Source organism: Natrix helvetica, assembly GCF_964273705.1.
Source record: "Natrix helvetica genome assembly, chromosome: 2".
Lineage (NCBI taxonomy): Eukaryota > Metazoa > Chordata > Lepidosauria > Squamata > Natricidae > Natrix > Natrix helvetica.
Genome location: NC_138552.1, coordinates 103,735,171 through 103,761,090, shown reverse-complemented (window position 1 = coordinate 103,761,090; position 25,920 = coordinate 103,735,171). Strand labels below are relative to the sequence as shown.

General features: G+C 40.8%; 1 protein-coding gene across 1 annotated transcript in view; it reads right to left on the bottom strand.

Annotated features, from left to right (window-relative positions):
* Positions 1-12,087, bottom strand: part of LOC309388008 (cysteine-rich protein 1-like) — a 53,464-nt gene extending 41,377 nt beyond the window's left edge. Inside the window, exon 1 of the mRNA XM_081944974.1 lies at positions 11,975-12,087. Coding sequence (XP_081801100.1) covers positions 11,975-12,017 — 43 coding nt within the window. The 5' untranslated portion in view covers positions 12,018-12,087. The remainder of the gene's footprint in view (positions 1-11,974) is intronic.
* Positions 12,088-25,920: the final 13,833 nt, after the last annotated feature.

Here is a 25,920-nt window from a genome sequence, read left to right as displayed (position 1 = left end):
TACAATAGCTTGTGCCAATTCAGAGTGAAGCAGGCAGTCCTGCAGATACCCAGGCGCTAAGCCATAATGGAAGCAGAGTAAGCCTTCTCTTAACCTAAGCTGGATGAGCGCAAACCTATCTTTGCTGATAGAAGGATCATGATGTCATTGCAATATTTAAAGATATACCTGCAAATTTAGTTGGGGGAGGGAGTTCTCCCCTTTTTGGCAATCTGGTACAGGCTGGCTGCCCAAACTTAATGCAATTTCCGCTTGGTAAAAAAAAGAAATTGTCCACCCAAGAGAGAGCACCCCCTTCCAGGAAACAGTAATAAATTAAATCAACCCTATCAGACATTTTATATTTTAAATGTAAGTTATATTTTCATCCTCATCAGCATGTGGAACACAAAAGTAACCATAGGTCACAGACAAACTCTTACTCAGCAAAACAACTCTTAAAAGAAAAAAAAAACATGTTTAGTGGTTGAGATGCATACAGGCCAAATCAACAAATCTGAACATGCCCTTGCAGCAAAATGCACCATATCAATAATATGCAAGAGTGCACTCTGGAGGTTCCCCAGATTTAAAAAAAAACAACGTACAAGAGAATGCAGAGTGCAATGATCAACAAAACCCAGCAACTCTCTTCCAAATCAAACAAGAGTTGCTATGCTTTTTCAAACAGACCCAAAATACAGAACTCCAAAAGAATTAATGTTTAAGCAGCTGAATGAAGCCAAATAAACAAAAATGTAACATTACTGCCTTGCTAAGCTAAAGTGTTTGCGTGCACTCTGTACATGTCTTCAATCTGCTGATTATTACAATTTCAAAGTACCTGGAGGCTCGCTGCGTTTATGAAGCCATCTCCAATCTCAAAATCACCAGGCGCCGGCATCAAAAGTAACCAGGCAGGCCTAAAGCCAATGTTCCATTCATTGTGACATGAATGAAGGGTGGCTTGCTGCCGGTTTTACTACTGGTTCGCAACCGCGCGCTAGACATGTGCTGCGCACATGCACACTGTTCAATGTAAATTGCTCTTCGCGCAGAGCAATTTACAGTGAACTACGCACGTGCAGTCACTAAAATCCAAAATGGCGGCGGCCCAGCAGAGCGAGGGAACCAATTTGGGGGCGTGGCAGGCCCGGAACACTGCCGGTTCTGCGAGCCAGGCCTGAATTCCACTACTGGCTTGATCGAACGGGGCAACTCACCTCTGATTCGACACGACATCTATTTTAGTTCTGAAAGCTATGTGTGCAGATAGTCGACTTACAATTATCCACTTAGCCCCTGTTCACAGTTACAACTGCACTGGGGGGGAGGGGGGAAAGGGGGGACTTACAACCCATCCTTGCATTTACGACCATCCCATCGTCCCAACAGTCACATGATTAAAATTTGGGCACTTGATATTATACATGTATCTAAATGAAAAGACTCTAGAAAGAGTGCAGAGAAGAGCAACAAAGAGGATTAGGGGACTGGAGACTAAAAGATATGAAGAACGGTTGCAGGAACTGGGTATGTTTAGCTTAAGAGAAAGAAGGACTAGGGGAGACATGATAGCAGTGTTCCAATATCTCAGGGGTTGCCACAAAGAAGAGGGAGCCAAACTATTCTCCAAGGCACCTGAGGGTAGAACAAGAAGCAATGGGTGGAAACTAATCAAGGAGAGAAGCAACTTAGAACTGAGGAGAAACTTCCTGATAGTTAGAACAATCAATTAGTGAAACAGCTTGCCTCCAGAAGTTGTGAATGCCCCAACACTGGAAGTCTTTAAGAAGATGTTGAATAGCTATTTGTCTGAAACGGTATAGGGTTTCCTGCCTAGGCAGGGGGTTGGACTAGAAGACCTCCAAGGTCCCTTCCAATTCTACTATTGTATTGTATTGTATTGATTGCAGAGTCCCAGGGTCATGTGATCACCCTTTGCAAACTTCCCAGCTGGCTTCTGATAAGTAAAGTCAGTGAGGGAAGCTGGGTATTGTTAATGACCATGTGATCCATTTAGAAAAGGCAGTGAGTCACTCAACAACCACGGCAAAAAAAAGTTGTAAAATTGGGCACAATTCAGTGCACAACTACCTTGTTTAGCAATGGTAATTCTGGTCCCATTTGAAGTCATCAGTCAAAGTCTGTCTGTCTGTATACTTCTTCTTTATTTTAGTTCCTTTGATATAGTTTTTGACTCCTGGAGACTGCCTGGACTAGTCCCTGCAGTTTTCTGGACAAGATTTTCAGAAGTGATTTGTCCTTGACTCCTTCCCAGGACTGAGAAGGAATGACTGGGCCAAGATCACCCAGCTGGCTTCGTGACCAAGAGGAACTAATTTGGATTTGTTGACTCCTTGTTGTGCCATTCTGCCTGAATCACAATCAGAATAGAGCTGGCGCTTAATTGTCCTTGCTGTTAGGAAGTTTCTCCTTAATTCCAGGTTGCCTCTCTCCTTGATTAGTTTCCATCCATTGTTTCTTGTCCTGCCCTCCCCTTTATTTTAGAAAATAAATTGACACCCCTCTTCTTTGTGGCAGCCTCTAAAATACTGGAATACTGCTATCATGTCCCCTCTGGTCCTTCTTTTCTCTAGACTGGCCAAACCCAAATCCTGCAGCCGTTCTTCATATAAACTTATGTCCATGTTCTTCGTGTAAACATAGTCTCCAGGCCTTTAATCATCATAATTTGGAACCTGGTTTGCTCCAAAGCTCCACCTCTTTCCAGTTAAGCCAATAAGGCAGGGGTGTCCAAACTTGGGAACTTTAAGACTTGTGGACTTCAACTCCCAGAATTTCCCAGCCAGCCATGCTGGCTGGGAAATTCTGGGAGTTGAAGTCCACAAGTCTTAAAGTTCCCAAGTTTGGACACCCCTGCAATAAGGAATACATATGCATAGGCATTCTGCCATACAGCCCCAGTTCCTCAGGCAGGAAACCTCAACTCAGTGTAACACTCCAATAGCAAGGAAAAATTTTCTAATGGAACCTCTAAAACCCTTCTATTGAACGCACCATGATTGTTTTCAAACAGTTCAACCTGTTTTGAATCATTTTTGCCCCACCCAGACACATGTAGCACAAATCACTTGAAGCAGCTCTTTTAAGGTTGAAGCGTTTCAAATTGTTTTGCATATTTCTATTGACTGTCATACTCTACCTGCTGATGGTTTGCTACCTTTTCCTCTCCTGCTCTTTTCCAGACCATACTCATCTCATCTTCAGATTACGTATCGGCGGCAAGAGATGGTCCCATAAATATTGATCTATCTGTCCAAGTTCTATTTCTCTAACCACTTTTTAAAGTGAACATGGACCCTGGGAATAATTAGAAGATGAAGGGCCATTCAGAATTTCTAATTGGAAATCAGTCTCATAATTCTCCTTAACCATTTTCTGTTTTACTGCCTGAGAAGAGATTCTTCACTCCATGCAGATATTATACTAAACAATATAGGTGGTGCCTGTGAAAATTCCAACTTGTGCAATAATTGCAATTGATTTCACCAAACACAGCAGAAGGAAGGAAGAAGGGTAGGGAGAGAAAAGGAAGAAGACAAACAAGCCCTGGGAAACCTATTGTATATCCATATTCTGGAAAGAATTTGAAACAGAATTAGAATACACAAAGTGCCAGTTTTTTAAAAAAAACTGCTCTAAACAGAATATATATATGGCATCACATTGCTCTGAATGGAAAGTTCAACAGTTGGGGTGTGTTTGCCCTGAATCTGAGGCAGTTCTAATAACAGGATAATAGAATAACAGTTGAAAGGGATCTTGGAGGTCTTCTAGTCCAACCCCTTGCTCAGTCAGGAAGCCCTAGGTACCAATTCAGATAAATAGTTTTCTAATCTCTTCTTAAAAACTTCCAGTGTTGGACCATTCACTACTTCTGGAGGCAAGTTGTTCCACTGATTAATTGTTCTGTCAGGAAATTTCTCCTTAGTTGCTTCTCTCCTTGATTAGTTTCCATCCATTGCTTCTTGTCCTGCCCCTAGGTGCTTTGGAGATCAGATTGACTCCTTCTTCTTTGTGGCAATCCCTGAGATATTGGAACACTGCTATCATGCCACCCCTGGTCCTTTACATTAAACTAATCATCCATTAAAAATTAAAGCTGGTTAACATGGATGCAAACCAGGTTTTTTTGGAATAGTACTATGTGCTACTGACTTCATTAACCTTCCTGCAGATATGTAAATAGGGAAGGATAAGGCTCTGAGTGATTCTCTGCTGGGAAAATTTTCCCAAAATGATAGCATAATGAAAGAGCAACGGCAAGCTTGTCATCCACAGATCCATTTCTCCCTTATCTTTTAGGCAGGTCTCCCGTTGCTCACATTTTCTAGCATGTTTGTTTCTTGAGCTACAGCAGATTGTAAACTGGTAATTTCCTTTTTGGATCTGTACTTCCTGTTTATGTGGCTTCCTCACTGCTTAAACCCCAATGGTTTCATTGCCTTTAACACCTGACACACAATTTATTCCTACTGCAATTAAGTTCTTTGCTGCTAAAGCTCAAGCACAATTGCTATAAGAGGCTCAGTTAGGACCATATAGCAGTGTGATCACCTTAAGGGAGTACAGATCATAAAAAGAAGGGGAAAAATACAGTATGATCACCTTAGAAAGGATTCAAACCAGAGGTGGTATTCAACAGGTTCTGACCAGTTCTGGAGAACCGGTAGCGGAAATTTTGAGTAGTTCTGAGAACTGGTAAATACCACCTATGACTGGCCTCGTCCCCACCTATTATCTGCCTCCCGAGTCCCAGCTGATCAGGAGGGAATGGGGATTTTGCAGTAACCTTCCTCTGGATTGGGGAGGGGATGGAGATTTTACAGTATCCTTCCCCTGCCACAGCCACCAAGCCATGCCACACCCATCAAGCAATGCCCATGGAACCGGTAGTAAAAATTCAAAACTTTCTGAATCACCACTGATTCAAACAAAACTTCTAAGAAGTATCTTCCAGGTCACCCATTGTGTTCCAGATGCAGTACTCAGGGCTCAGTAAACTTGAATCTGATCTCTAGATAAATACCTTTATTTACTGGCTGAAACTACATCACAACCTAGCAGACTGACCCATAGAATAGAATAGAATAGAATAGAATAGAATAGAATAAATTTAATTTGTTAGCCGCTCCCTCTCCAGAAGGACTCGAGGCGGCGTACAATAAAAACCCATACAAATATACATATACATACAATACATATACACATACATACAAACACATACACGTACATGTACATGGAGGAGGTAACAATCGTTAAATGCATACACTAATAATAATAGAATTAAAATTAACAATTAAAATACCCTCAGTTAAAATTCCAAATTTAAAAAGACTGTCAGGAGCAATGGGATAAACTATGGTTGAGCCAGGCCAGCTAATTGGAAGAGGTGGGTCTTGAGCTTTACACGGAAGGAGCAGAGATCGGAGATAATCCTGATGTCAAGGGGGAGGTCATTCCATCTAATATAATACTGGGAAACAGCAATCCCAAAGAAGCTGAGCTTCCATGGTTTCTCCAGTGATGCCATCTTAACCTTAGTATCAGATCAAGTTAGGTCAACACTACGGCAAGGATCATAGATATGGAAGGTCAAACAGAAATGGGTGTTTTCTTCCTTAAGCAATAATTGCAAATAACCAAATGTGGATGTCTAAACTAGCTTCATCTAGGAGGGACCAAAGTTGGTAAAGTCCCCAATGCTGAACAAATTCAGTGCAGTATTTCTATGGACCTCTTTAAAAGTGTTTGCCAGGTTCAGCAAAGCCTGCACATATGTTTTTTTTTATTATCACAGTCCCTTCTCAAACTGGTTTCACCTTCCTTGCACATGTAATTTGCCAACCTCACCACATAGTCATGTTCCTTGTCAAGAACTTCAGAGTACCCAGCAAGTTTTAAGATAGTCATCTGAACAGAGAAAAATGACTTCACACAACTCACTTCCCTAGAGCCTTTGAACTGACCTCTGAAAGTCCTGTGCAAGAAAACTGGTGAGAACTGAAGAGTAATCACCTGCTCAAGAGAAGGCCAGGTGTTTGAGGAAGTATCAGAGAAAAACAAGAGCACATATGTTCAGGAAATGGGGGTGTTCAGGAAGGAGGAGAGTCTGAGGCCCCAACAACTGCATTTGAGGAAATGAAGGTGAGAGCAGAAAAGTTTTTTTTTTCATATGGTTTAAAAATTCTGAGATGCATTTTCATTGTTGAGGGGGGGTGTGAAGCACCCCAGGAAAAGAAGCAGCTCAGAATCCAGACTCCCAGTTTCTAGAACAAGGGTGTCAAACTCACGTTGTCATGGTGTCATCATGGCATCATCATGTGATGTATCACGACTTTCCCCCCCTTTTTCTAAACTTGGTGTGGGCGTGGCCAGCACATGATGCATCTGGCCCGTGGGCCATGAGTTCAACAGTCCTGTTCTAGAACTACCTCTGGGAGAAGAATGTTGAGTCAGTGTGGATCATGATTATACAGCAGGAGTGTCAAACTGGCAGGCCTCAGGCCAGATGGATCCCATGCAACAGGCCATGCCCAGCTCCGCAAATGAAACATCATGTGACGGCAATGTGACACGAGTTTGACACCTGTGTTGTAGAGCATTTATTAACGAAATGCATGGCTTCCTAGTCTAGGCCTCTGGCAGAAGGAAAAGAACTGTTGTTTTGAGAGTGGTGGGTTGAAGGACAGCAGTCTCTTGCCTCATCTATCAACCAGGAATCCAATTGTCCTGAAAAAATGCATACCATTGCTTCCCAGTATATCCTGGCAACAGGGAGACTGGCCCATCCCACGCATTGGCATGGTGGGGAACAATGGCTCCACTGCTTCTTCTCATCTTCCCTCCACATTTATTTTCCTTTTATGCCACTTCATTTATTTACCAATTTAGACAGGTTTGTCGTATGACCACAATTGAACCCAAAATTTCTGTTGCAGTTGTTAAGTGACTTTTGCCCCATTTTAGGACCTTTCTTGCCCTAGGTGTAAAGTGAATCACTGCATTTGTTAAGTGAATCATTTGATCATTATGCAAATCTGACTTCCTCCATTAACTTTTATTTATTTACTAGCCAATAACCTGGTGTTGCCCAGGTATTTATTTATAGGGGGGAAATGTCCAGACCAAACCTAATCTCTAAAGTTGGATATTCCCCCTTACCAGAGGGAGCCCCCTTGTGGAGTACTGTGAAGTCATTACCATGACAACTGTACAGTAGAAGCCATTTTATGGCAGTACAGTTGAAGCCATTTAAAGGCACAACAGACTGTATCTTAACAGAACACACACTCTGAGAGGTTCTAGGGGTATTACCCCCACAGTATTTTCCTCCAGAGAGTAAGTCATCTGTGTACCAATTTGGTTGAAATTGATCAAGGCATTCCAGAGTTATGCTGGAACACACGCACACACACACACATTTTTATATATATGGATTTATTTTAGAAAATTTATATTGCCGCCTATTCGCACATGGCGACTCAAGGCGGCTTACATGAATATTAAAATATTATATATAAAAATAAAAAAATAATAAAAGAAAATAATCAATTAATAAATTAATGAAATAAAAGCCCCTTTCCCCCCAACCCCAGCGACAACACATCACACAAGCCATTTAATGGGCTCCAACCCGCTCTAGGTTCCCCAGGCCCGCTAGCAGAATCAGGTCTTAGAAAATAAGGAGTGTTCGAGTTGGGGCCAATCTAATCTCTGGGGGAACGATATTCCAGAGAGAGGGAGCCACCATGCAGAAGGCTCTTTTTCGGTGTCCCACCAATGTACCTCTCCAGGGGATGGGACCCGTAAAGGTCCTTCTTCCCTGCTCTAGTGAGTCAAGTAGCTGTGACCAGCAAGAAAAGGTCCGTCAGATAACTTTGCTTGTTGGAAGCCAGGAAGCTTACAAATTGCGATCACATGACCCCAGGACAGTGCCATCCATACAAATTTTGATCATGTGACCATGGGGATGCTACAATGGCCATAAGTGTGAAAACTGGTCATAACTCACTTTTTCCAGTGCCAGTTGTAACAGTCACTAAATAAATGGCTGTAAGCCAGGGACTTATGTGTATGACTGCCTATTCTAACCGGAGAACCTGGGCAGCTAGTAAGCAATGAATCCACAATGTGTTGTGCTGGTTGGAGAAACGGGACCAAAGTCCAACCCTTATGAAAGCCATTGGTAATGGATATTTGTTTTGCAGTGTCTGTCCAATACTATCACAATGATTTCCCCAGCCACAAAATAACTGCAGTTTCAAATAGAATAAATACGATACCTTCAAAACTAGTCTTGGAGCAAAAATTCGAGGTATTGTAAAGGCTTCGTCTTGATAGAAACATCCATGAAATTTTGGAGGGGGTAGACTGGCTTTACTGTGACCTTTAAAGTTACTTTTAGTGTGGTTTTTTTCATGATGTTAATATTTCAACCATGTTTTCTGCTTTTTTGGCTTCATTGTTTTGCTTTTGGGGAAGGACTGCGCTCTCTGCATGGCTTTTGCAGCTGTCATGCTCATAAACAAATAATCATAATGAAAAAAAGTGTATCAAGAGACAGGGAGAAGAATGGAGGGGATGCACATCTCTTCCCAATGCCGAAAAGACACGGTTGCCTTTTTTGGGAAGGAAATGTGTTTAGATTCCCTGTAAATTTGGAACCTCTGCAACAGTGGCAGCTGTGCCTCCATGAAGCCAAAGGTGATCATTTGGAGTCCATGATTCACATGGACAGATTTTTTCCCTCCAGTTTTATTGGAAATAGATCCAGATCCATTTAGAGATACCTCTTCTGCTACCATAAATAGGAGAAAAAGAAGACGCAGGGGCTATTTTCTCTCTCAAAATCAGAGGTGGGTTCCTAGCAGTTTGGACCGGTTCAGCCGAACAAGTAGTAACTTGGTGGCCTGGGTCGCTGCAAGTTCTAGCGACCCAGGCCTGCCATGCCCCGGAACCAATTCTCTCGGCAGCGGCATAGGCACTGCCATCTTGTTTTTGGCTTCTGCGCAGAAGCATTTTTTTAGTACTGTGCATGCGCACCAGTGACTGAGTGGCGGTGGCTTGGCAGTCATGTGACTGGGTGGGCATGGCCAACTTGTAAAATGTGGTGAAACTCACTTAACAACACTCTTGCTTAGCAACCAAAATGTTGGCTCAAAAATTCTGGCATTGAAGCACGCAAGTCTTAAAGCTGTCAAGTTATAAGATCCTTGCACCCCTAACCCTTTAGAGAAAAAAACCCCAGGGGTGTTCAAACTTGACAGCTTTAAGGCTTGTGGACTTCAGCTCCCAGAATTCCTCCTCTCGCTCTTCATCTTGATGATGTGCAGACGGGCGGGGGGAGGGAGCTGGAACTGGTTCTAAACGGCACTGGTTTGCTACAAGAACTGAAGATAAAAAAAATACTTATAAATTAGAAAGAGGAAAAGTATTTCTATAAAACAGGAGCTGTTTAAAATGAAGGTGAAAGAGATAATAGAACCAAAACCCTAACACGGAAGAAAATCTACCCAAGATACATTTCAGGATTTCTCATGTCAGGCAGAAAAAATAAAACCACTTAAACGTAATTCCAAGGGTTATTTCATTATTTTGGGTTTCAGAACTAGGATGCTTCACTAGCCAAAGAAAAGAAATAGGGAGAAAAATCACTTTAATGTAGGATACAATAGGAAGAAATGGAAAGGAGGGATAAGCTCAAATGTCTGGTCCCAGTCAGTTTCTAAAAAGCCTTGACATTGAAAGAGAGAATTTTGGCCATGTTTCTTCTCTGTCCCCACTGAGCTTTCTTCCAGGTCTTGCTGAAACATCTGTAAAATCTATACATATAAAAATGGGTGTGTTTGTGTGTGTTTGTATGTTCCAGCATATCTCTGGAACTCCTCGAGCAATTTCAACCAAACTTGGTATACAGATGACTTACTCTCTGGAAAGAAATACTGTGGGGGCAGTGGTGGGTTTCAAAATTTTGTAGAGCCTCTTCTGTAGGTGTAGCCTGCTTTGTGGAAGTGGCTTACCTGCCATGTGACCGGGTGGGAGTGGCTTGCCTGCCATGTGACCAGGTGGGAGTGGCTTGCCTGCCATGTGACTGGGTGGGCATGGCCAACTTGTAAAATGTGGTGAAACTCACTTAACAACGCTCTTGCTTAGCAACCAAAATGTTGGCTCAGAAATTCTGGCATTGAAGCACGCAAGTCTTAAAGCTGTCAAGTTACAAGACCCTTGCACCCCTAACCCTTTAGAAAAAAAAACCCCCAGAGGTGTGCAAACATGACAGCTTTAAGACTTGTGGACTTCAACTCCCAGAATTCCTCCTCTCGCTCTTCATCTAGATGATGTGCGGATGGGCGGGGGGAGGGAGCTGGAACCAGTTCTAAACGGCACGGTAGATTTGTGGAACCTCTTCTATAGAAGAGGTTGGAACTGGCAGGAACCCAGCCCTGTGGGGTGGGGGTGGGGGTAAGACACCCCTAACACCCCTTGGGGTGTACGTTCTGTTAAGATACAGCCTGTTGTGCCTTACTGCCATACTGGCTTCCGCTGTAGAGCACAGTGTAGTTGACATGGTAACGACTTCACAGTATTCCACAAGGGGGCTCCCTCTGGTAAGGGAGAAAATCCAACATTAGAAATTACGTTAGGTCCGGAAATTCCCCCCTATAAATAAATACCTGGGCAACACCAAATTATCAGCTAGTGCTGCTATAAGAAAGCATAGTGCAGCACACATTCTTTAGTTAGTTCCATCACAAATGTTTGTTGGGAGTGGATAGACCAACAGAAGATACCTCCATTTTGTTCATCCACCATGGGGGGGGGGGGGGTGGATGAATAATGGGAACCAATAATGGGAGCTCATCTGAAAGATACTAGTTTAGGGGAGACTGTTTCATACAATTTAATTTAAATGATAGCTAACTTTCATTTAATTTCTTAAAGGTATAAAAAAAAATTCTCCCAAGTTCTTTTGGCCTATGGGGACAATTCTAGGGAACAGTTTTTAAAGGAACTGTTTTCAAACTTACAGTAAAATGGGAAGAAAAGGAACCCAACGGTGATAAATCTGAACAAAATTAAGACCATGTGTCAAAGGAACATAAGAGTCAAACAATTAGGATGAAACTGTGTATAATTAATTTGAGGGACAGTCATGTGGAGCTGTTTCTTAGTTTGGACCTCCTTTGTGCAGCATGTCTAATTTCAAGCTCCAGCAACAGAATTTGCACAGTGGCTTTGGCCACGGAGAGGCAGGGCTCGGAATTAAAAGGACAAATATTTCCTAAATTAGAAGGCATCTTAAATATTTCTGAATCCCTCTCTTTTACAAGAACATTGTGTTAGAATTAATGATCCTTTTGTAATACAATTCAGGCCTATGAAGTCGACTTTCCAAACCAGCACACCCGAAAGCCATTTTCTAGGGAAGTTTATACTTTCTTAGCTGTTCAAATAAAATAGTTTCTTTCTATATAGAATGAGAGAAAACCCCACTTGTGAATTGCACTGGTGATGTTACCTAGTTTGGGTAATGAAACATCTGCAAGAAAATAAGGGAGCTGAGAGAGCACTCAGGATCCCTCATTTCAACCCAGACTTACAGATGTTCTTTATTGACAGTTTCTTCTGTCAATAAAGTTCTACAAATGGGATCTTCAGGCTACTCATCATGGCTAGAGCATAGCAATAGCCCTTAGACTTATGTAGCATTTCACAGTGATTTACAGCCCTCTCTAGGTGGCTTACAGAGTCAGCGTATTGTCCAGAACAATCTGCATCCTCATTTTCCTGACTTTGGAAGGTTGGAAGGCTGAGTCAACTTTGAGCCAGTCAGGATCGAACTCCTGGCAGTGGGGATGCAGAGTCAGCCTTCATTACTGCATTCTAACCATTGCGCCACCATGGCTCATTCACAACATCTAGTATTCCCACCTAAATTTTGAAATGGTCACAAGACGAAAAGACTTACCAAAGTAGACTGGCTTTCCACAAATGGGACAATAGGAAAGCATTGTCTGTCTTCCTTTAGGCACACTCTCCAACTAAAGCTTCTTGAATGAACAGACTTTTGTTCACATGAGCAGACAGGAAAAGCAGGGTTGGGTGAGCAGGGTGGTGCTACATTCCGCTTTTTCAGAGAGGATGTTGTGGTCGCTGGTAAATGTTGTGTAGTGGCAGCGTGCTATGGACGGAAGGAATCAAGCATTTCTTATTTTAAAACAGGATTTTGTAAACTCTCTAGGTTCTAATCTGGCAATCTTGGGCCTTTTCCCCTCTGCTTAGTTGTTATTTATTTATTTTATTTTATTCCTTTATTTTAAATGGTATGTTATTGTTTATTAGCATCCTACTTTCTGAAGGAAACATGTGCGGGACCTAAAACAAAACAAATAGCCAAAACCTGAAGATAACTTTCTTAAAGCAAAAGAATTTAAAAAGTTAAAATATGATATTTTAAAACACAGCTCTTCAATTCCTCCTACTCATCCTTTGCCACTTTTTAAGGACACTGGTCACATAATTATGATTTTTTTAAGGGGCTTTGCTGGGGGAAGCAATGTTAAATAAATCAAGATGATCACAACTGTCTAATTGAAGTTCCACTCTTTTAAGATGCATCATGTGTAAGGTCACATTTTAAAAAGGAGTGACATTTTGATCATGGAATCAAGGCTGCCACTTGGACTTGTTTTTAACCAATACATCCATACATCCACTCACCCACCCTGAAAAAGTCCCTTGTCTCTTTCTTCCTCTCCTCTTATTCTAGTTTCTTCTCCTTTTGAGGCACATTCTAAAACAAGTTCTCTTAAGCTCTGCTCCAATGCAACAGGATGTCAGGCAGTACATGAGAGCAAGAAACAAGGTTTTAGCCTTTATCAGTGAAATCTGAAAATGATGAGACCTCTCTTGACCTAGTCCTGGTTTCTCTGAAGCCACCTTGTGTTGTGTGTCCTACTGAAGCTTATGCAAACATGCTCAGGGGCTGTGGTGGTGCAGTGGTTAGAATGTAGTATTGCAAGCTAACTCTGCCCACTGCAAGCAGTTCAATCCTGATGAGCTCAAGGTTGACTCAGCCTTCCTGTCATGCCTGAAAGACGTTTTCTTTTTGGACTTCAGGCCTGTCACACTTTCTATTGTGGGAAAATGGGAGGGGGGGATTATATGGAGTTGGGTTATATGTAGCCATAACGACATTCTTCTTAGAAAGCCAAGGTCATCTTTGTCTCTGCACCTGGCTGGATCTGGATGGGAGGAATCTGTCTTCATGGCAGTGGAAGATTGGACCATGTGATGAACTTGTGGATGTTGGGGCAGGATCTTGAACTTTCAACTGGATGGGAAAAACTCGAAGCTTTCAGATTTGAGTTTTCCCAGATGTGTCAATATGGCTCTTTTAATAAATTTGAATTTTGAGGAAAGATTTGCCTCGGATTCTTATTTTAGTTTGGATGCTATTTGGAACCCTGACACTTCCATCCTTCTAAGGTTGATAAAATGAGGACCCAGATTGCTAGGGGGCAATATGCTGATGTTGTAAACTGGTCAGAGACTGCGGTAAAGCACTGTGTAATGTATATTAGTCTAAGTGCTATTGCTATTGCTCATCTTCTAGACCACAGCTGTTCAACCTTGGCACCTGGCTGGCTAGGAAGTTCTGGAAGTTGAAATCCACAAGTCTTAAAGGTGCCAAGATTGGTCACCTGTGGTCTAGACCAAGGTAGGCAATTTCTAGCCCATGCAGCTCCCAAATTCTCTGGAAGATGGTGACAAAATGCAGTGGGTTCCCATTCTTTCTTTTTTATCACCTCTTTCCTATTTATGTGAGTATCAGTTGGACTAGAAAACCTCCAAGGTCCCTTCCAGCTCTGATGATATTCTATGCGTGTTGCCTCCCGATGTATGAATATACATATGAATAATAAAAATTTATATGAATAAAAACACCATTTACATAAGGTCACATTGTCACTGTACTATAATCTCACCTGAAGCACACGTCCATTCATACCTCCATTCTTGAGTGGTGATGACTCCAATGTTCTGCTGTTAACATCACCTAAAACCTATGTGCTTAACCACTGGTAAGACCTATGAAATATTTTCCTTCATATCTCCATTCTTGAGTGGTGATAACTGAAATGTTACCCTGCCAACAGCACCTAAAGCCAATATGTAAATTTATACAAATGTAGCCACTGGTAAGAGCCAATGAAATATCTTCCTTCAGTGCCTTCAGCAGTGCATGCTTCTCTACCTCATAGTTACCACAGTAGCTGAAGGAGACCCCCTGTAGAACCTTTCTGTTGTGACCTAGGCTTCCCCAAAAAGCATGAAGCAGATTCCTGGTCCAGACAAAACCCCTTTTATTAAACGAATGTGAATTCCTCTCATTCACATTCAACAAAGGCCTGGTAAACAGTCTTTCAAAGATGAATTTATGGCCACAGACCTTATCTAGCTTGGAAAGCTGCCATTTAAATATTTTCCAAATGCAGTGCTGTGCAAAGGAAGACTTGGCACAAAGTCTCTGAGATTCACAGATAGAGCTTCACATTCCTGAAACGAAGTAACGAACAAATGAACAAATTGTTTCCTGCAAAAGCCCGCTCCCTTTTCGCTCCTCTTTTATTTCCTATGGGAGGGGACAATCACCTTCCACCTGTGACTTTACTCCCAAGTTGACCCTGATTTCTTTGCTGTTCTTTTCCTCTGGCAGCTCTGCACATGCGCACACTGGGAACAGGCTCCAGCTATTCCTCTGCTTCACAGGTGTCTAGTTCTGAAGGCTGCTGAGAACTGCCAGACGACCTTGGCCCCATCTCTGCCTCCGACACAGAGCCCTCATCCGAGCCTTCCCCAGACTCCAGGACTTGCCCATGTTCCTCCCCAACCTCCTCACTGTCTGACTATGCTGCCAGCTCTGCTGGCCGCTGACAGGCCACAGCACATTCCCCATCTTTGTGGGATATGGAACCTGGGAGACTATATGATGTGGCTAGAGTCTCTTTCCAATGCATAATTGTCTTTTTTTTAATTCATGGAGGGCTTCTAAGTTAGCATAAAATGTATCAAACATTATGGAAGACCAATTAAAGCCTTTCTTCCTCACTGATTTACCAGAGCAGCCTGACAACCTAGGTTTCATACCTTGTCCCCATGAAGCTACCCTTGTCTCGTTGCAGGCCCTGAATTACACAGCCTTATCCTGCCGTTTTCCACGCTGCAAAACACAGAGTGGAAGGAGTCAGGGCAACGTGTAATGATGCCAACAGTTCTTTTATGATGCTACAGCAATGGCTGGGTTCCCGCAAAGTTTGCTGCTGTGGAAAGATTCTTCATACATTGCAGCAGAAACAGCCAGGTGTTTTCTAGCCACATAAAGGTGATTAAATAAAACCTGGAATAAATTTTATGGACAGCCTAAGTTATTTTTTTTTATAACAGATTCACCCAGGGTCCATAAATGTCATTATACCCAATACTTAGTTTAGTAAAGAATATAATTCTCCTCCATGCAACAAAACTCTATGCAGGTAGTTCTCAACCTGTGACTGTCAGGGTTCCAAGTAACACCCCCAACGAAAGAAGCCTCTGAGGCTTGAGTTTCCTCAAAGTTCCATTTTATTAGAGATGTCATATTGGCACATCTGGGAAAACCCGAATCTGAAAGTTTCCAGGTTTTCCCTACCCAAAAGAAAGTCCAAGTCCCTGCCCCAGCATCCACATGTCCATCATATGGTCCAATCAAACACCATCCCAACTGGAGATGCCTCCCAGTTACAAAACTCCAGGTCCAGGGCAAGATGTCCTTGACTCGCTGAGAAAAGGATGTTATTTTGACTATATCTACCCCCACTCCATACAGTCCCCCCCTCCCAATTTCCCACAGCAATAAATGTGGCAGGCCTGAAGGCCCAATGTAAAAGATGGCTTCCAGGTTTGACAATGACTGCAATTGGGACCAGAATTTCCATTGATAAGCAGGGCGGTTATTAAGTGAGTTAAATCCAGTTTTACAAACTTTTTTTTTGGGGGGGAACACCTGTGAAACGAATCACTGAAATTGTTAGGTGGACGTTCAACAAATAGCTTCCCTCATTGACTTTGCTTGTTAAAAGCTGGCTGGGAAGGTGGCAAATGGTAATTGCATAACCCCGCCCAGGATGCTGCATCCATTTTAATTATAGGGCGACTGCCAAACTCCCAAATTTTGATCAGGTGACCATGGGAATGGTTGTAAATGCAAAGGACCAGCAGTAAGTAAATTTGTGCAGTGCCATTGTAACTTCAAATGGTTGCTAAACAAATTATTGTATCTCAAGGACCATCTGCAAGTAGCTATACAGGTAAGTCCTCAATGTACAACAACCACAAGTGAGCCCAACTGACCTTCCATTGCTAAGCGAGACAGTTGTTAAGTGAGTTTTGCCCCATTGTACAAGCTTTCTTGCCATAGTTGCTAAGCGAATCACTGCAGTTGTTATGTTTGTAGCAGGGGTTGTTAAGTGAATCTGGCTTCCTTGTTGACTTTGCTTGTCAGAAGGTCGCAAAAGGGGATCACACAACCTCAGGATGCTGCAAGAGTTGTAAATATAAGCCAGTTGTGCCAAGCATCTGAATCTTGATTGCATGACCATGGGGATACTGCAATGGTCATAAGTGTGAAAAACGGTCCTGAGTCATTATTTTCAGCATTAAATGGTCACTAAATGAAAGTTGCAATACTATCTGCATTCCTCTTGATCGGTAGTCAGCTGTAGCCATTTTACTTGTGGGAACCAGACAAAGGGTAAAACTGACCAATCGGATATTGCTATCCTGCAAGGAGCCAATAAGACACCAAACATAGTCCTGTGATTTGCATATGCTGCAATGAGAGCAAAGCAGCTGGCTAATGAACCATAGTTAGTTAATGACAATCTGTTTGCAGAAGTCAAACTGAACTTGCCTCTTAACTGATTTCTATTTTCTTCTTTCCTTGGTCTTGACCAAACATTTATTTTTTTCCAGATATAAAAGGCTGCTCTAAAAAAAAACCAAAGGAGATTGGGCATCAGAGATTGGTAACCAATTGCCTCTTTTAATGCGATGGCACATGGCACCAAAACTACCATATCTCAAGTGCGGAAAATCAGGAGTCAAGGTGGTTCAAATGAGTAGAGGTTTATTGCATGCTATCACTCTCTAAAATAATTTGAACTACTAACAGTCAAAGCAAATAGGCAGTACAGAAGAGTCAATGGAATTCAAAGTGGGCTGGACTTAACGTGTTTCCCCCAAAATAAGACAGGGTATTATTTTCTTTTGATCCCGAAATAAGCGTTTGGCCTTATTTTTGGGGAGATCTTATTTTTGAGGTGCAGGAGGCGGCGAGCATGGTCACCTCATTGCTGCTGCTGTGTTGCAATATTTTCGGGAGGAGGGCTTATTTTCGGGGGAGGGCTTATTTTAGCGCATACGCGCAAAAGTCCAATTGGGCTTATTATCAGGAGGGGGTTCTTAAACAGGAATAAATACTTGTATTAAGGTCATGAAAATCATACTGCCAGGGGCCCAAGGGTTAATCAAGCCTGTGGGGTCATAGTTTTTGTAAGAAATGACTAGCCTGAGCCTGAGGGAAGAGTCGATTATATCAGTCTCAACTCCCTTCATGTCCACAAGAGATCTACCCTGTTTTTCCAAAAATAAGAACCCCCCCCCCCCCTGATAATAAGAAAAAGTTGCTAATTGTCTTGAAGAGGATAACAGCAAATTTGAGAGGGAAAGCAAACATTTCATTCTGGTTGAAGAGGAAGTTAAATGGACAAAGTCATGATTCAGCTTCTTCTCTCCCATGCTCATTGGGAAGGGTTGATCACATTAATTGATCCTTTTTTATTCTGTTATATATGTTGCTATATAATTTCCTATTTTGTCATATTTAGGTAAAACTCTTTTTTTCCCCAAAAAGGTTTTTATTTTTAGATGGACATAGGCAAACAAAACATAAAACATAAAACCATCTTCAATTACATACAGTGTATCGATTGGTTACAAGGTTTTTGTGCATCCTTTCCATAGTCCTCACTTACAATTTATATAAAATCACATATTATCTAATCAAATATATATTATTCATTACTATCATTGTACATCATTTATTTGACTATAACTATTATTCCTTCATTTCAAACAAGATATTCTAGGTATTGGATTCATTTATATTATAAAATAAATCCCATATCTTATAAAATTGTTTATCTCCTTGTTCTCTACTTTCAAATATCAATTTACTCATTTTGGCACATTTCATTATTTTCTAAATAAAATCCTCCTGCGTTGATATTTTCTCATTTTTCCAGTATTTTGCAAATACAATTCTAGGTGCTGTTAACACATTTACAATCAAATATTTCAATTCTCTACTATATATTTCCAGTAAAATCCCCAATAAAAATATCTCTAGTTTAAAGTCTATATGTTTTTCTGTCATTTAGGATCTTTATCATATCTAGAATGTATCTGCACATATGAAAACCAATTTATCCGTATACCTTGTTCTTCCAGTTCTTGCATAGATTTAAGTTCACCCTTTGCATTTAATATTTCACCATATCTGAGTGTTTGTTCCTTTTTGTTCCTTGTTGGATATAAAAATGCTTCAAAAGATGATAACCACACTGGGATTTTTAAATCATAATGCCTTTTAAGCATTATTTCTGCCAAGGTTTCTCCCTTTTGTTCTTCTATATTTTGAAATCTGAAATGGAATTCTGATCTGTCAATCTCCCATCCTAATATTCCACTCTTATCTTTTTCAATCTCACTCAGTCTGCTGTCAATGTCTCCAATTTTCTTATCTCTTTGCTAATCCTTTTCTTCAATTTTTGGGGAATCTGTCCTCATATTTCATCGTCATTTGGTAGATATTCTCCATTTTTCATCTATTTTTTCTGTTCTTTGTTCAATGTTTTCTATTCTTTGTTCAATATTATCTGTGCTTACTTGAATTTTTTGAATTCCTTGCATAATCATCTGTAATGTCACTTCCTTTTCCTTTTTCTGCTGCAACATCATCTGTATTGATCTTTGTCCTCCAGATGGTGAGGAAGAAAAAATTGGTATTGAAGAGCCCATGGCCATTTTCTTTTTACTCATTTCCAAACAATTAATATACTATGTGAAAGCTGAAAATTACAAGGTCTTCAGGTTCTTCTATACCTAAATCCACTTATATGAAGGGGAGAAGAAAAGTAAGGGAATAAAAAAATGGAAAAGGAAAATACTGCCACTGTATAAAATTCAAGGCTCTTATGTTAAGTTCCAAACAAAGTTAGCAGTTCTCTTTTTCAAGGTCACTGCAATCTTCTTTCTTTGAACTCCAAGTTTTCTTTCAAAATTCAAACTCACACACTGATAGTATCCCAAAAGAGCACCTGCATAAACAATCCATGCTCATCCCTATATCATTCAATAAACAGACTCAGAGTCCTTGAAATGTAACACCAAGTCTTAACTTTTCTTTAAACACTCATACAAGAAAAACAAAACAATGTTCCCAAGCCTCTGGGTGGCAGTGTTACTTATTTTCTTTCACTTTTCCTTACTTTCCTTATACTAAAAAAAAAGGCAAAAGGGATTCAAAAAAGAAATACAATAAAGCTTTGGGAAAAGAAAAAAGAGTAAAGGGAAAAGAGTCTTAGTCCATAAAAATTGTTATGCAAGTATTTAAAAAAAGAAAAAGAAAAAAAACCAGTCCAGTTTAAAAAATAGAAAGCGTTTGTAAAAGTCCAGTCAAATTCCAGCAATAAAAAGGAGGGGGGGGAGCACTCAGTTTGATTCTGGCTTAATCTCACCGCTTAACCTCTTCAGTCTTCAATTTTAACTTTATTTTTAGTCTTTTAGGGCGTTCTCTCAAATAATAATGATGAAAAGTTCTCTCACCAACCAGACATACTTTCTCTCCAGCTTTGTCTTACATTACGGAACTGTCCCTGACTTCAGCAGCTTTAATACCTGCCTCTCCACCGCCAGAAAAAAGGGCTTTCCCTGGATCAATCAGGGACTTTGCAATATCCCTGGGATCAGCAGGATGTGCCCTTCTCTATCACCGTCTCTCCGGGATGGGTTAGGTCCAAAAGGAGCATCCAGCGGCAGAGATATCGACGGCGATCTTGGAGCTACAAGATGGCACGTCATACCACCGTGACGTCAGCTCTGCCCTCCTTATTTAGGTAAAACTCTTGTGCCACTTGGGCCAGTTGATGGAGTAACATGACCTTAATTTTCTTCAATTGATTATAATCTGTAGAAAATTACTGTTGCTTTGAGTTTTTTAAAATGATTATTCTTTTTCATTTCTTATAAAGTATATGTAATAATATTTGGGCAGTAGTGGGATTCAAAAAATGTTACTACCGATTCTGTGGGTGTGGCTTGGTGAGCGTGACTTGGCTTGGTGGGCATGGCTTGGTGGGCATCGCAGGGGAAAGATACTGTAAAATCTCCATTCTCTCCCCACTCTAGGGGAAGGTTACTGCAAAATCCCCATTCCCACCCCACTCCAAGGGAAGGAAACTTAAAATCCCCATTCCCTCCCCACTTCAGGGGAAGGATACTGTAAAATTTCCATTCCCACCCCACTCCAGGGGAAGGATACTTAAAATCTCCATTCCCTCTCCACTCCAGGGGAAGAATACTGCGAAATCATCATTCCTTCCCAATCAGCTGGGATTCTGGAGGCAGAGAATAGATGGAGGCGGGGGCAGTCAGAGATGGTATTTACCAATTCTCTGAACAGAACTCAAAATTTCTGTTCCCGCTTCTCCAGAATTGGTCAGAATCTGTTGGATACCATCTCTGATCTGGGGGTATACTCAGAAATATATTTCTGATGATATCCTTATTAATCTCTTACTTTAGTGTTTGATTGATAGAAGTGGGTCTTCCAAATTATTCCAAGCTTTTATGTTACCACTATATTAAGCATTTACCCACCCACTTTAGCAGATACCAAACAGATTGATGTGAAATTGCTGGGCCATAGGAACATTTCACACTTTATGCAAAGGAAACTTTTGAATTGTTACGGAATATACAGTTTCTAAAAAATCATCACTCAATTTTAGCTTTTTGAAGGATACCTGGAGTTGTTCAGAGACATTTTTTTCATGCAAATTAACAGTCTTTAATTCTAGCAGGGTGCTGCAATGCACCCCAAAAAAAATTAATAATCCTACTAAGTCAGTTCATGGACAGCATAGCCTAGCTTCTATCTTCTGGAAGTAACTTATCTTAGCAACTTTGGAAGGTCACAACCAAAAAAAGAAACGGGCATGATGCCTGCTAGATTTAGTCCAGCATTCTGTGATACAGTGTAGGAATAGGTAATCACCTTGACAGACAGGAGAAAGAGTCAATGGTTAGATGAGCAGAGCTTGAGCCTGGGCCGAAAAAATACCTTGAGAAAACGTCTCTGAGAAGTCCCTCCCTAGTTCATATGAAAATAAGAGGAAGAGGGGAAAGCATGTTTAGACTTGCAAGATTCTGTTAACTACAACTGTTTCAATAAAGCTAGTTGTCAGGTCCAGTTCAAGGATGACGTGAACAATCCAGCCAAAGTTCAGTTCTTTATTTGCTCATATGGGCAGAATCTTGCCAGATTAAACCTATACTTCTCTAAACCTGATGGATTTACCATGGAAGATTCTAAGGAGTGGCCATCCTAAATCTCTTTCTCTGATACAGCTCTGATTGTTTCATCTCTTCTTTTGCCTCCTTCCTTGGAATATGCTGCCTCCTTCCTGGAAAACTGCTACTTCATCATAATCCATTACACCAATCTTGACCTGGATGGCATCAGTTTCTTAGTCTGGTCTGCCTTGTACGGCTGATACATAGCATTCAACCTTTGCTACTCACATTCCCAGGAACTGTGTATCCCAGACAGACCTTGCTTTGACACTGCATGGAATCTATGGCTGTAATGCTTCCCGTTCTCTTATAAAGTTGCATCCTTCCTTTTCCTTCTTTCTTTTTCCTATAGGAAATGACTGAACAGTTATTTAACTGGTGCTTCCAGAACCCAACCAGGCAGAAGGCCTCTGCCTCTGTGGCACGTCTAGCTCTGAGCAGAGAGAGGCCAACTCAGACCCCTGTGGACTGGAGATCAAAGAGGAAGGTGACATTTTAGCAGGTAAATATTTTGCCAGGGAGAAACACTGAATATACATGGGCTGCCCCTAGCTTCTACCCTCATGGGAGTTTGGCTTGATTGATGTATGCAGCTGAGCAGAAAAGGCTAATAGCCTATTGCTTCACAATTTATGGTTGCCTAGAAACCTGCCCTTTGTTGTTTTTCCTTCCTGGCAATGCTCAGCTCTAGGACTCTTGAGCAGTCTACTGGATGCATGGCTGAGGGACAACCTGACAGCCTCTGAAGTGGCCTTTTTAAATACTTGTGCCCCTCCACCCCTTCCCGGTTTCGGCAGCTCCGATCTCTTGAGCAGAGCTAGAACTGGACATTTGGAATATTGTTAAATATTTGCTTGAGCTGCTCTAGTGGAGTATAAGGCATCCCTCTCCACTTTGCTCCCTCCTCTTGTAAACTAAGTACCTCCTATATTAATTTTAGATGAGCGAGGTTAAGGGTGTTACATTCACTTTCCTTTCAAACACCACCTCACTACATAATTCAATTGGGCTCAAATCAGAGGCCTCTCAGGAGAATGCAACTTATGTATTGAATTTTGGAGACAGGCCAATTTCTGCCAAAGTAGACTATGCATTAGGGTGTGTCAAATTTTCCAACTTTCAATTTCCAAACATTAGGGGTGCTCAAAAGTTGTAACGTGCCTTGGGGATTATAAAGATATTTTGGTTACTTTAATATAGTTTACATGTGGTTAGTAAGTAACTACTAAATATAAATATAACTTTTTAACATTTTATTTGTTTCATTTTATACACACACATTGTATAAATAGTATAGATCTATTTCAAGCTATTTAGCTCTCATCAGCTAGCCATACCTTTACTGGGATTCGAATTTAGCCTAGTTTTTACATGTTAGGCAGTTGTATTAGCCTCTAAGACACAAGCTCTCCTCCCTTATCTATATATATCCTTGCTTTATTTCTTCTCCCAGATCCAACCCATGCCTTGTTTGAATCTTTGCCTAAGGGAGTTTCTAAGTACCCAAAACTAAGAAAGGAATACGCTGTCTACCTTCTTCTCCAAAGTGAGCCTGCATGTTTCTTAAATAAATACTTAAATAAGGAATCTGCACCTATTCAGAAAAACCGATTAACAGTTGACTGAAGCTAGATTAAAGCCCAAGATGCTACAAATCACTGCTTCAAGTTCTTGTAGTCAAGTTGAAACTTTGTACAAACCAAGTCTCAAAACTCCATCCATCTTTCCTTGACCTATAATAATTGTTAAGAAATACTTGATTTATTTAAACAAATATCTAAACCAAAAATGTGAACTGACAATGCTGAATTGCTGAATTAATTGGAGTGGCCAATCCAACAAGAAAAAAAAAGTGGACTCCAATCTTTGTGTGCTCCCAACTGATGACCATTGGGTGAGGCATGTCTCCAAAATTCAATACGTAAGTTGAAGTTTCTTCCCAACTATCCAGAGCAGAAGACACAGTGCAACATTGTGTGGGCTTTCCCCCCACCCACTGGAGCAAATTGTGATGGTGCTCAGGTGTGGATTATAAGGAAGATATCTTGGCATTGTACTTCTAGATACCACTAGAATATGTTTTGAAATTTTAAATAATAATGAAAATGAGCTTTGAAATTCCTACATGAGATACCATCTTAATACCTTCCATTTCACCTGTTGAACTACATCACCCACCTATATCAGTTCTGCAGTCTTCAAATTGATTACTCATCCTTGCAACTGTGGTGAGATCTGTATTCCTTTTGGCACCCTCCCATTTCAAACAAATTAAGCTTACATTGGTGATCAACATAATCATACTGCATTCTCTTTTATCCCCTCATGTTAATATTTTTCCCCATAAAATAGCATAGACATTGCAGACTGAGAAGCATACTGGGGAAAAGATCGTGGTAGGTGACTAAAGCTTTGCCAGTTATTTGAAGGGCCCACCTGTTGTTCTATTGAAAAAAAAAAATAAAGAAAAAATTTCTTTCCCAAAGCTCATGGGCTCCAGTGCCAGTTTAACCATGCTGTGGTTAATATCAGGCTGAACAAAAAGAATAGAAAATCCTGTGCAATAAATTTATTATGATGTGAGTGCTTGAAAATAAGTACCCATTTATTCAGGCAGATCTCATAAAATAGGTCCCTTGGTTGGTAATTTAAGTTTTTTTTTAAAGACATACTTTCAAGTTAGCAAGTTATTAACTCCATTCATTGACTGTGATTCAGTTTCAGCTGAGACATAGGTAAAAAGTTTCTTTGATCGTCTCTTTTCCAATATGAACAATATAAAGACACAGTCACCCTTTATGACCAAACACAGCTCTGTAGGCAAGATGCCTATGGAAAGGACTTTGCCAAGCATCCTTCTACAGCAAGTTTGCAAATTAAAAAGAAAAAAAGTTGAGACGAACAATAGACTGCTACTGGGAAGCTCACCCATGGCTATTGTGAGCAATAGTTAATCCCATTACTGCAAGGGGGGACTGTTCTAAACTTTCTTTTTCCTTCCATGATAAATGAGCAAATAATACCCCTATACCTACAGCTACCAACATTATCTAATCTCATCAATCAGTTGAAGTTTGCAAGGTTCTAAAGTGTTCACCAACCCTCTGCAAAAGTTCTCAATATTTTTATGCCTATATGAGTTTGCATACAAGCTGCTGAGAACATTTGGCAGGAAGGTCTCAAAGCCAAAAACACAGCATTTGGTGCAAGACAATGTCCTCAGATAATCAGGTTTGTCCTTAGCGCAGTCTTATGGAAGTTCCCATTCAACCCAACATGTTTGGATCTTTAAGATGTGCCATAGACCTGGTCCTCACTGAAAACTATGTTTGCAGAAGAGTCCATTCATTTGAGTCTAGTCTACTGCAGCTCCTTAGTGTAACCTCCCCACTCTTCATTGGCTGGGAACTTGTGTTCGGCCACTAATGTCAGTCATGGGTGCCTATCAGTTACAACTGCAGGTATATCTAGCAAGGGTTTAGTGTAGAGAACAATGCAGGCTACTTAAATGTCCCATGAAGAAATCCAGATGACGTATGAGAAAGGGAAAGAAACATAGGAAGGGAATTAACTGCAGTGGAGTGACAAGTAAAGAAGTTGGTGAATCTAGAGGTGATGCATAAGGCAGGTTTGACCTGGGATGTTTGGAAGTTCAATATGGCCAACTTTCATTATTATGAATTTTATTCTATTCTTTCCATTAAAGACCCCCAAAACTGGATTTTAAAATAAGGGGAGGGAACCTACTGGTTAATTGCAGAACACAATAATGACAATAAAAGCAGAATGTAAAAATGAAATCTTTTTTTCTAATAAGCCAGAAAGTAAAACCTGGCTGTAACATTGAAAAGGAAAAAAAAAACCCACATTTTGGGAATGTAAGAGGAACCTCTTTCGTAGGTGGCTGACAAAGGGCCTTCTAGAAGTGCTGGGACTCTGGAAAGGCCCTTACTGCAGAATTGAATAACCGGACCCAAAATCCTAATATTCTAATAGTACAAAATCTTCTGTTCCTGCCTCATCCATGTTAAACACAGAAATCTTTTCTAAAGTGTGATGATATGCATTCATTGTGGTCGAAGGTACCTTGACATCTAACATGTTGTGGGCTGTCTAATAAATAAATATAAATAAATGATGTGTCTGCAAGCAGCTGGTAAGGCCCAAACAGGCACAAAATAGAATAGAATAGAATAATAGAGTTGGAAGGGACCTTGGAGGTCTTCTAGTCCAACCCCC